At 37.4% G+C, this 12,818-nt stretch overlaps 1 protein-coding gene across 2 annotated transcripts in view; it reads left to right on the top strand.

Moving 5' to 3' along the window:
* The first annotated feature begins 7,364 nt into the window (after positions 1-7,364).
* The window catches only part of LOC107587233 (dachshund homolog 2), a 169,267-nt gene continuing 163,813 nt past the window's right edge, over positions 7,365-12,818 (top strand). For both annotated transcript variants that reach the window (XM_016274936.1, XM_016274937.1), the window contains exon 1: positions 7,365-8,041. In XM_016274936.1, coding sequence (XP_016130422.1) covers positions 7,554-8,041 — 488 coding nt within the window. In that variant the 5' untranslated portion in view covers positions 7,365-7,553. The remainder of the gene's footprint in view (positions 8,042-12,818) is intronic.

Below are 12,818 nucleotides of genomic sequence, written 5' to 3' on the forward strand. Positions count from 1 at the left end.
TTTTGCTTGTCTCTTCTTGTTTTGTCTCTTATATCATCTTCCCTCAGAGTATGACTCCTCCCCTTTCACTTTATCTCATCTCGATCCATAGTTATCACTACATATCTTGTGTCCTCATTTTGTCTCCTTTCTTCTATGCTCAACTCTTCTCCACTTTTCTATGCTCAGCTTGTCTCGTCTTGTCTCATCTCTTCTCGACTGGTCTCACCTGGCCTCATCTTGTCTTGCCTCGTCTTCTCTCTTCTATGCTCAGCATGTCTTATCTGGTCTTGTATTGTTTCGTCTCTGCTCCTCTCTTCTTGTTTTGTTTCTTTTCTTCAAGTAGCCTATATCATCTTCTCTCATTGTTTGGCTCCTCCCCTCTCACTTTGTCTCTTCGCTATCCATTTGCTCTTGTGTCGTCATTTCTTTCCACTTTTCTATGCTCAACTTGTAGTTTAGCTTGTCTCTTCTCAATTTGTCTCACCTGGCCTCATCTCGTCTTACCTCATTTTGACTCTTCCATGCTCAGCTTGTCTTTTCTTGACTTATTTTGTCTCATATCTTCTCAATTTGTCTCACCTGGTCTCATCTCGTCTTACCTCATTTTGACTCTTCCATCCTCGGCTTGTCTTTTCTTTACTTATTTTTGTCTCATCTCCTCTTGACTCGTCTCACCTGGCCTCATCTTGTTTTGTCTCATCTCGTCTCTTCTATTCTCAGTGCTTCTGATATTGTCTTTTTATGCTCAGTGTGTCTTTTATTATCTCATCTCTTCTCAAACTGTCTCATAAACTTACCTTATCTTGTCTCTTCTATGCTCACCTTGTCTTTTCTTTTCTTGTTTTCTCTTGTTTTGTCTCATCTCCTCTCTGCTCCTCTCTTCTTGTTTTGTCTCTTCTCTTCAAGTATATCATCTTCTCTCACGTCTTGTGTCATCATTTCGTTTCCTCTTTTCTATGCTCAACTTGTCATTTCTCGTGTCTTCTAGGCTAGGTTTGTCTCTTCTTGTCTTGTCTCGCATCTCTTCTTGATTTGTCTCCCCTGGCCTCATCTAGTCTCCTCTATGCTCATCTGGTCTTTTCTTGTCTTGTTTTGTCTCGTCTCTTCTCTTATCTGCTGGTCTCTTCTTCTCTTTGCTTAGCTTGTATCTTCTTGGCTCATCTCTTCTCATCTTGTCTAACCTCTTCTCTTCCAGTATTCATCTTCCTCCCAGCTCTCAGTGCCTCTCATTAGGACTATTCTCCTTCTTACTTTGTCTTTTCTCTATGCATTGTAATTGTTTATCTTCTCTTATTTGATACTATTAATTACTTTACAGTTTTTCTGAATTTCTAAAACACATTTCTTGAAACGATCACTCATTTTCTCAAAACCTTAAACACAAATCCAAATGCTCAAACTAACACGAAATCACTGACTCTTCCATCAAAATCAAACAATCACTGCAAAACCATTTCACTTGCACTCAAAATCAAACAGTGCTCTCAGATCACAGACACATGAGTCAATAAAATAAACACTACAGAGCATTCATTAGACACTACAGAGAAAAATAGAGAACACAGCATCCAGAACATTACAGTAACATTTATATTGTATCGAGTAAACAATTTTGCAATTCTGTAAAAAAGTATAGTAACTGCAACGGAGTAAGGTGAATATATTGAATAGGCCTACTGTATGTACTGCAAGAAGTATTGTGAAATAGTGAAATAGTATTGTGCCGAATATTGAATATTACTGAATGTTTGTATATATTCAGCACTTGGATACTGCAAAAATACTGCAGTCCAACTGCAAAGGCCAAAAGGTCAAATAAAACTCTTAATGAATAGCATGTTACAGTACACTCAAATACTGTAAGTTGTGCAGTTGTAAAATCAGGGTCAATGAGAGATTCATTCTTTCTCAGCATCATTTCTGAATTGCTAAAATACTAAACCCCAATCTCTGAACCAATTCTCACTATAGCTTAAACTAATTTGTCGAATAAAGCACTCTTTCTGCTAAACCTTAAACACGTTCAGGCAGTTAAGCTCTATTTGCAAATCTCATGCACTCTTTTTGCAAAACTCTAAACACATTCTCATTCACTTAAACACTTATCAAACTGTGATGCATTTGTACTGCAAAATGCTAAACACAAGCGGCAAAAGTTAAACCCAACTAAAGCACAGTTGTCATCATTTACACACAACGATTCTAAATTGTTCACACTTGTTTCTAATGATGAGATCAAACCAACTGTAAAAAACATGAGCCAGCTCAGAGTGCAAAAGTGGCACAGGTGAGTGAATGATGATATGAACAATAGATGGAAACAATCTGAGAAGAAGAGGAGGAAGCGTACATGTAAGAAGTGGAGGATGAGGAGAGAAAGAGTAAGGCTTGCTGTAAAGAGTGTTATCAAGGCTGGATCTGTCAGACCAGAGGGTTTTTTCTATTTGTCTAGCAAAAAAGACAACATTACTTGTGATGTGGACAAAGTCCTCAGGCCGGACTCAAGCACAATGACATGATGCTGAGACAGAATGAATCTCTCATTGACCCTGATTTTACAATTGCACAACTTACAGTATTTGAGTGTACTGTAACATGCTATTCATTTAGAGTTTTATTGGACCTTTTTGGCCTTTGCAGTTGGACTGCAGTATTTTTGCAGTATCCAAGTGCTGAATATATACAAACATTCAGTACTAGTCAAAATTCAGCACAATACTGTTATTGCAGTACATACAGTAGGCCTATACAATATATTCACCTTACTCAGTTGCAATTACTATACTTTTTTACAGAATTACAAAATTGTTTACTCAATACAATATACATTTTTTCTGTAATGTTCTGGATGCTGCGTGTTCTCTATTTTTCTCTGTAATGTCTAATGAATGCTCTGTAGTGTTTATTTTATTACAGTTTTTTACAATTGCTATGACAATTTTTTCAATACTTCTATCAATTTTCCTAAACTCTTAACGCACCAACACACCTACAACACACAATTGACAAAACAGTTCATTTCATGCTCAAAATCACACATTGCAAACTAAACTCCAACACTAATTTTCAAATTACAATAATACACTAACACAATACACTACACTAACACTAAATACATACACTAACATATGTTCTCTTCCAACAGGAACATTTAGTCAATCATAGCACAATATCATAAAAACAATAACATCAGACGGAATGTTAACTTTGTCAGATCTGCCCTTATACAATACTATATTGTATTGGTCATAAATTGTGTTTTGCAGTTTTTTTTGAAGACTCTCTACATTTTTGTTTAATTGGGTTTGGTAAATGCATGCATTTTGTTTCTTTTGCTACAAAAATTCAATACAAAAAATGAATGACCCTTCTCAGAGTAGCTTTATAGAATGTACGGTTTATGAAAAAAGAAGACAGAGACAGAATTACTGAAGTAAAGGCTTTATTTGCAACAGGACATTACTGCAAGATAACAAAAATGTGCAATACAGTTGCAATTTATTATATGAAAGCACAAAATATACAAACAGAAAAAGATACACAGAAGAATAAAAAAATAAATAAAAAAGTAATCTTCTAATCTGCCTGGTCTTCTGCATTCGGCCACATGTTCTCCTCCACATCACACTTGTTATCTTCTTCTTTGGTAAGGTATCTTTTGGTATGCCTTATCCACCCCTGGCAGTGTTCAGCTGTGATGTCTTGGCATGCAGCATTCATTGCATCCAGGAGGGACATTTGGTCAAAAACCTTCTATCTCCAGGTTGAGAAAAACTCCTCAATGAGGTTGAGGAAAGTGCAGTAAGGGGCAAGGAAAATGGACATAATTCTCGGATGGGTGTTAAACCAGTTTGTGACTGCAATGCCACATTGTTTCATGTGATCACATATATTGACAAGTGGTTTCCCACCCGTCCCCTTTCTACCTCTGGCAGCAGTCTTTCGTGCAGGTCTTCTAAAATCTCACATTTATGCAGGAGTGCACTTTTCCACACAAGATCAGCCCAAAGAGGTCCTCTTGTACAGTATACTGTATGTTCATGTGATTGAAAGAACCTTAACACCTGAGTGTGTTTCCTAGATGGGAATCAGCTGTAATTTATAGATTTGCATAGCTGCATAACATTATATATTTGCAATAAGGTGTTTCTCATTAATGAATAAAAAACGGGATATATTTGTGTTTCAAATTCACAATATGAACAGCTGTTCACTTTGACTTTAGCCTATAAACTTAGGTTTAGAACAACATGTTATCTGTTCTGACATACAGTATGAACGCATTTGAAAATTACATTGTTTTGGTCTTGGTTGAGCTTGTGTGTAAAAGAAGTTCAAGCATTTGAAATTTGTGTTAACTATGCATTTTGTGTCAAAGCAACAAGAAATTTGTTAATTGTATAATCTACACAGACGGATGTTGTGCTAACTGTGTTAAGTGTTAATTGGAAAATTGTTAGAAGTATCGAAAAAAATGTCATAGCGATCGTAAAAAAACGTAACTCATGTGTGTGTGATCTGAGAGCACTGTTTGATTTTGAGTGCAAGTGAAATGATTTTGCAGCAATTGTTTGATTTTGATGGAAAAGTCAGAAGTTTCGTAAATGTAGTTTGAGTATTTGGATTTGTGTTTAAGGTTTTGAGAAAATGAGTGATGGTTTCAAGAAAGGTGTTTTAGCAATTCAGAAAAACTTTAATTTAGTCTTTTTTGCTAGACAAAGAGAAAAAACCCCTCTGGTCTGACAGATCCAGCCTTGATAACACTCTCTAAACCTTACTCTTTCTCTCCTCATCCTCCACTTCTTACATGTACTCTTCCTCCTCTCCTTCTCAGATTGTTTCCATCTATTGTTCATATCATCATTCACTCACCTGTGCCACTTGTGCACTCTGAGGTGGCTCATGTTTTGTACAGTTGGTTTGATCACATCATTAGAAACAAGTGCACTCTAAAAAATGCTGGGTTGAAAAGGGACAAACCCAGCTATTGGGTTGTTTTGGCCCAGATTTTTTTAGAGTGATGTGAACAATTTTGAATCGTTGTGTGTAAACGATGACAACTGTGCTTTAGTTGGGTTTAACTTTTGCCGCTTGTGTTTAGCATTTTGCAGCACAAATGCATCACAGTTTGATAAGTGTTTAAGTGAATGAGAATGTCTTTAGAGTTTTGCAAAAAGAGTGCATGAGATTTGCAAATAGAACTTAACTGCCTGAGCGTGTTTACGGTTTAGCAGAAAGAGTGCTTTATTCGACAAATTGGTTTAAGCTATAGTGAGAATTTGGCAATTCAGAAAAACTATAATAGTATTCCTATCAGATATATATTTTGTTAAAATGTGGATTTCTCAGGTGATAAAAGACTTACATTCCTTAACACTGAAACCAGTGTTTATATGTAATGCTGCTTACACTGCTATTAACATATGCCAGTGTAGGTATGTAGATCCATTACATATGTGTGTACAAGTTGTGAATATGCGTACAGAGCATTGGGGCGGTGCTGGAGGGGGCGGTGCATGTGTGCCTGCAGGGCCAGGTATGTTAATCAGGTATTCATTAAGATTAAATACGAAGACTAAGGGTTGAGGTGCGATTGAAAGCTAGGTAAAATACGTATCTAATTTTCTAGATTGCCACCTAGCTTTTTAATTTCAGCAGGTACTTGGCAGAAATTTGCATGGCATTTAGGCACTCATTACAATATTAATCTTCCCACAAAAGTTGCAAGGGCTCAAAGGTTAAGCATGATTCCTACATTAATTTTACAACGACTTTTTTTGACCTGTATAAAGATTCTCATTTACAAAGGTGCTCATTTGCCTCACTAAATGGCTCATAATGAGAGCAAAGATAAAGTATTGAAAGAAAAAAACGTGAATCAGATGTGTTGCTGTTCAAAAATTAGTATTAGAGAGACATGTTGTAGAACTTTTATAACATACTGTTTTATACAGACCGTTGTTCTTTATTGAAATCAACCTATATCTTTAAAGAGGGTCTGTTCTTCTGTTAATATCAGTGAATTCATTTTTAAATATGTTTAAGAAAAAAAAGATGTTCATTTGAAGTGACATACAAAAAAGAATCAGTGCTGTCAGGTTTATGACACGAATGGTACAAGAACTCAACATGACAAATAACAATTATGATCTACTAGAAATTCTAAGCAAGATTCACATGCCACTTCAAATTAGGCCAAATGTTTAAAACCCAGAACTCTATCATTTATAAGTTACCTAAAAGGCGTGAATTCATTTTTAAATATGTTTAAGAAAAAAAAGATGTTCATTTGAAGTGACATACAAAAAAGAATCAGTGCTGTCAGGTTTATGACACGAATGGTACAAGAACTCAACATGACAAATAACAATTATGATCTACTAGAAATTCTAAGCAAGATTCACATGCCACTTCAAATTAGGCCAAATGTTTAAAATCCAGAACTCTATCATTTATAAGTTACCTAAAAGGCAATGTTATATAACAACAGATGTGCTTACTCAAAGCTTAGACAGTAAAGTTAGTTCACCTTAGTTTACCTTTATGTGTTGCACGTTATACAGTTAATAGCAATGATGTTCTGGATCTTTAAAAAATCAGTTTGATCAAAAATATGAAGCATGATATTTTCCATCATATCTTTCAAGTCTACTTCAAGATAATCTTGTGCTTGTTGATGTACTGCAATTTTAAGACTGCAGCGGAGACTGTGGGTTAAATTAAAAGGTGATGCTGCATTATGTTTGGAATGGGTGGTCACTGTTATGGAAGGACAGACTGTGATGAACAGCTGTCATATTTCATATTAATGTCAATATTAAAGTTAAATATATGTGTTTGAAGAAGTCTAATATTGTGAAATTATAAGTACTACAACTGTCATTATTGACATTCACAATTATAGGCCACAAGCCACAATTGATTGCAAATATAGTTCCACAATAATAAGTGTTGTTATGGTAATTTTTTATGACATTTATTTTAATAACTTTTATGACATTATTAACAAACATATTATAAAGCTTACCGGATCAGTAATGTACATTCACATAAAAAATCATATCAAGGAAAATGTATTTTTTAATTACATTTACATTTACATTCATTTAGCAGATATCACGCACTATTCTTATGTTTAGAAATAAAACTGATTTAGTAAAAAAGGTTATGGAAGAAAACGAAAATAATATATATATATAAATAATATATATATCATCATCTGTCTCTGCGCGCAATCTTTAAAAGTTGTATTCGCTTTTGAGAGTAAGAACACAAGTCCCCGCCCAGCACTGGCAAATGGCCAATAATATTTAAAGGCGTGTGCCATCGCGGTGCTTATTGGCTGAGAGAGCTGTCACTCCAGCCTTTAGTGGGCTGGCTAATTGAATCGCTGAGTGCGATACACTTCTATCCATCTCACTCGCGAGGAAGGTAGTTGCACATTACCGACTATCAGCAGTCGCTACCGGAGCCGCATGAGAAACACCGAGTGAAAGCCGCGAAACAGTACGAGGAGCCAGCAAAGTGTGCTTGACTCAAAAGTACGGAAAGGAGGAAACTTCGCATAAACTATGGCCGTATCAGCAACTCCTCCGGTGCTTTCACCGACCTCCGCTCCCGGGGGCGCGAGCAGCCTCTTCCGTCCCGACTCTCTGTACTCCAGCCCGGCCGAGTCCCCGCGACTGACCAGCAGCATGATCAACTCTTTCATCACCGGCACCGGCGCCGGCAGCACCAACGGGAACGGGCCCGGCGGTGTCCACAACAACGAGTGTAAGATGGTGGAGGTGCACGGGGTGAAAGTGGCCTCGTTCACCCTGGACGGCCAGGAGCTCATCTGCCTCCCGCAGGTGTTCGACCTGTTCCTGAAGCACCTGGTCGGCGGACTGCACACCGTCTACACCAAGCTGAAGCGGCTGGATATATGTCCGGTGGTGTGCACGGTGGAGCAGGTGCGGATCCTGCGCGGACTTGGGGCCATTCAGCCGGGCGTGAACCGGTGCAAACTCATCACCCGAAAAGACTTCGAGGCGCTTTATAACGACTGCACCAATGCCAGGCAAGTCTTCTACCTGTCACATATACAGCTCACATTTACACTCAGCTGTGGAATCTGAGGTGCTTTTCAAGTTCATTCAGAACTAGCAGAGTTGTCGTACTTGGAAAAGTGTCTAACACTTTATGATAAGTTTAATAAAAATGATTCCATGCATGCATAAATATGAATAGTTACGAAAATATATGAATTACACGTTTACCCCCCTTTTTTTATTCTTGCTTATACAATGACAGCTCTTTGGACTAAGGGTCATACTTTGGTTGTATTTCACTTTTTTTTGTTATTTGCAGCTCCACTGAGTCAGGCTCACATAAATAGACATCGATATCATTTAAGCACTTTTATGCACCCATATCTTATCCAGGGCCAGATCTGGAGTTCTTGTTTGATACTCCATTTGTCTGGATGATATCCCACGTCTCATTTGGATAAGGTGTTGGGCCATGTTGCATAAATCACTGAATCACCTCTCCTGGATCTGTGGCTGTGTTTGGCGTAGAGATGTTATTCTTAGCTTGTTATCATGACAGATGCATTAGTGTTCTCAGGCACCTGCAGCAATATCAGCTTATGTGTGTGTGATTGGTGTGGTGGGACTCAAGGGAGCAGTGCACCTTTATCATCCAAGAAAAAAAAGTCTCTAATTATATGTTAGTATGAAAACGGCAGCATCTTTGCTTTTAGTGGAATGACAGTCAAAACATTGTGCATAAAAATTCTCTGTCCGGAAATACACTTAATTTGACGTTTTAAAAGACACTTAACAAATCATTTTGAAATCATTTGTGTTATTTATATAAAAATGAATAACAAAATAATTACACATATATAATTGTATATTACACAATATAACATTTCAATTAAATATAATTTATAAATGATATTAAATGTATATATTTTTAAGTAAAGCCTGTCCCGAAATGTTCACAACCTATAGTAACCTTACAACTTAAGTAACTGCGTATTCCTCTCCATGAAGTGCTTTGCATCAGGTCTAGTATTTCCAATTTTCTATTTCCATTTTCTTACTTTCTCACAGGTAAAAGGTCAGGTATTGAAAATATGTTTGGGGTGAGAAGGTTCAGGAACGTGGTCTTAAAGTGCGCTTTTGCACAGCGGATGTGTGTGTGGAGATGCACGCATGTGTGTTTTAGGGAGCGAGGGATAGAGAGAGAGTGCATATCCAGATGGCCATTCTGGGCAAGGTTCGGTAATTAACCTTTTAACATCCCCAGCACAACCTCCAGAAGAATCCCCCGTCACTTTATTGGGCTTTGCGCAGTTCTGAATCAATCTGCCGTGAACATCTAATTAGAAATGAGAGCGAGGAGAAAGTGAGCGGGGGAGAGACCGTTTTACAACATTATTTTGTTTAATTTTGAGTCCAGGCAAAATGGACAATAAGAGAATGAGGTGCGGAACGCTGCGCTTTTCACTCTTCTGTCAGATTGCAGCATACGGTCGGATAATGAAATTGCCTGAGCAATGGACCCCCCTGAAATTGAATTTGCTCCTCGGCATCGTTGCTTTACAGTTCACCTTCGCAAGCATCGCTTTTATAGTCAGATTTAAACATCATCCAACGTCCCGCTACCAGATGGCTGAAACTAATGTGCGTGCTGCCCCCTCGCCTCCGCTCCCTCCCTCTCTCCTCCTTCAGCACAAGCTCACTGGGAGAAGGGCTAAGCTGAGACAAATGGGCGTCTTTTGCATCGGTTTGTACGGGACAGCCATGGCGAAGCAAGTGAGGAGTGTGTCTCAAAATTGATACTGAGCTGCCTTCTTAGAGGGTGTTCAAACCGGGCAGATTGTCATATTGAAACCAGCCAGACAGGGCACAACAGAATTAAAGAGGTCATATGCCATTTTAAAAACACTTATATTGCGACACAATGGCCAAATGCATTCATCCCGTGCGTGTTTAGGGGTGGGAATCTTAGGGAATTTGACGATACTGTTTCTGTTTCATCTGAATGATTCCCTAACAGTTCCATTATTCCACGATTCTTTGAGTACTGTTAAAGAGTAAATATTATGAAAAAAATATTGCATTTAATGGCCTCATCATTCAAATGGTCCGATCATACATCACATTTCTCAGAACAGATTATATAAAACAATTGTTGCAAAAGGTATTTACAAAGACAATTTAAACAACTTTTTAGAAGTGACAAATGTAAGATAGTTGGCAAGCTATATTTTAAATAGGCCTAAAGCATCTTTAAATAAATATATATATAAAAAATGAAGAAACCTATTCCTTTTTTTGTGTGTAAATAATCACTGATTACAACATAACTTTTAGGCCTCTTGGAGTCGGACATGATGCATTAGTAACCTACATTACTTTATTCACTAGGACCGATTTATAAACATTTCTGGTTCACAAAATATAATTTTAAGTCATACTCTGGTTGCACTTTGATGCACTAAAACGAACCGACTCATAAGAGTCATTCGTTCAGGAATCGGACTACACTGATTGCGCTCTAGGTTTTTGATTCACTAAAAAGAACCGGCTGGTAAGAATCATTCGATCGGAAAATCGGACTACACTGTCACGTTTCGTCCACATTGTAGAGCCCTTTAGGGAACCGAAAGTCATACAAATATTTATTTATTTAAAATGAAACCGAATTTGAAAAAGAGTTGGCTCTGGGTTCTTATTCATACAGAATCATACAGAAAGCGTCCTTTATGAACGCCCAGCAGTCGGCGCGTTCCGAGTCAGCAGCTGAATATATGCTGTCTAGGTAGGGAGCTCAATAGGTTTTCAGATAAAGCCTAAAAATATGCAAAGGGCGCTTTAAAACTTCCAGACTGAAACACACGGAAAGTGTCCAAATCAGCAAACGCACGCGGCACTTACGGCTCGCTTTTTCTGATTTCTCAGCTCGCAATTGATCTCCAGGTTTTTAATGCATTCATTATTTATTAAAACGAAATTTGCAAGCTAAACATAACACTAAACTAGTTTGCACTTGGGGACTGCACTTAGGAAATTGAATGGGAATTACATTAGAGATGAACATCTGTGCTTGCTCTCCTGCCTCTTCGCAAAGGTGGATTGGATTCGTTTAGCTGTTTGTTTTTTTTGCTCCATCAAGTGCAAGAACATCCAGGAATACAAAAGTGCAGAAAGCTCTTGTCCACTAATATTTATTGCATCACTGACCATAGAGTTACTTCATGCGAGTAACATCATAAAAATGAGAGAAACATCCGTGTTTGCTTTCATGCCAATCGCACTTTAGCAGGAGTCGCAGGAAACGTCAAGTTAAATCATAAAACGCATTACTTGTTCGAAAGCCTGTCATATTTTTTTTTCGTCTCTTGCAGCGATTTGCTTTTTTTAGTCATTAATTTAAAATGTGTCTAATTCCCATCGTTGCCCCGGGCGCGAGCTACCATCACACTGCGCGTCAAAGTGCTGCGTTTCAAAGATTCCCTTAAATGCACAATTTGACACCTTCAAGAAGCATGTTCTTTAGATTAATTTGAATTAGTATCTCACTTATGATTGATTCGGTCTGATTTTGAGTCGCGCATAAAGTGTGACCACTAAAGAAAACTTTAAAACAAAGACACAATGACGGACAAGGACTGCTAATACCCACAATTATCTTCACATCTCGTGTCAGGAGCACGCTCTCCAGAGCGTGAGCGCGAGCCTCCAGATCTCTCCGTTGTGTCGCGCTCGGTCCATATGGACAGCAGCTCAGCGCCTGTGGCTACGCCCGAGGCTGCGACGCTCTGCCCGGCCCGGGCACCCGAGACACCCCGCTGTCTCATCAAATCTGCTCAGATTGTCGCTCTTCCTTCGGCACACGTTAATGTCAGCCATTAATTATACATCCACCTTTTTGAATATATCTCCTCCTGACTACCAGGATTTTTTTGTGAATTTAGTATTTTGTCATGTGATTACATTGTTTTAGAGCATAAGAAAAATTTTGAAAAATAAAATTTTTGAAAAATGATATTTTATTAATATGTTATGCCTCTGTAGAGGACATCGGGACTTTAAAAAGTCCTGTTTTTTTTTTTTTGCACATTCACTCTTTCCTTTACCCTTTTTGCACAGTAAATTATGAATTAATACAGTTTGAAGCATCAAGAGGGGCTTCAGTGTATCTGTAGTATGAGAACGGCTGTCATATCTCATATCCAGTGGCCCCAAATGGACACTCAGGCCACGCATTTTCTCTTCTTTTTAAATAGTATGTCATGACTTGTAACGTAACAACCTTCTTTTTTATTATTAGGCTTTTTATATTGTTTTTTAAATTTAAAAGCAAACACAACAACATAAATGAACAAAGAGACAAACAAGAAAATTTTTAAAAACCATTTTTCTTTATGCAAAATGTGTGTAAAATGGCCATAAACGAGTTTTTCCATTATGTGCAATGTATCTATAAACTGTTTTTAAAAAAAATAAAAAGACATGAATAGACATGAAAAGTCAAAAAGAGTGGGATTTTTGTTTTAATCAGAAATCAATTTTCATTTTTTTATACCAAACTTTATATAAAGATGATTCTCAACTATGTTATGAAAGATATTTTTAAAAACCATTTTTCTTTATGCAAAATGTGTGTAAAATGGCCATAAACAAGTATTTCCATTATGTACAATGTATCTAAACTGTATCTAATTTGCATATTAATGTGTTTTTTGGGCAACATAGAATGTACAAATAAGTGCAATGATGGGAGTAATAACTAACAAGATTTTCACAATAATATTTAATAGGAATATTGATATATAATTTTTT

Source organism: Sinocyclocheilus grahami, unplaced genomic scaffold, assembly GCF_001515645.1.
Source record: "Sinocyclocheilus grahami isolate Dianchi unplaced genomic scaffold, SAMN03320097.WGS_v1.1 scaffold91.1, whole genome shotgun sequence".
Taxonomy (NCBI): Eukaryota; Metazoa; Chordata; class Actinopteri; order Cypriniformes; family Cyprinidae; genus Sinocyclocheilus; species Sinocyclocheilus grahami.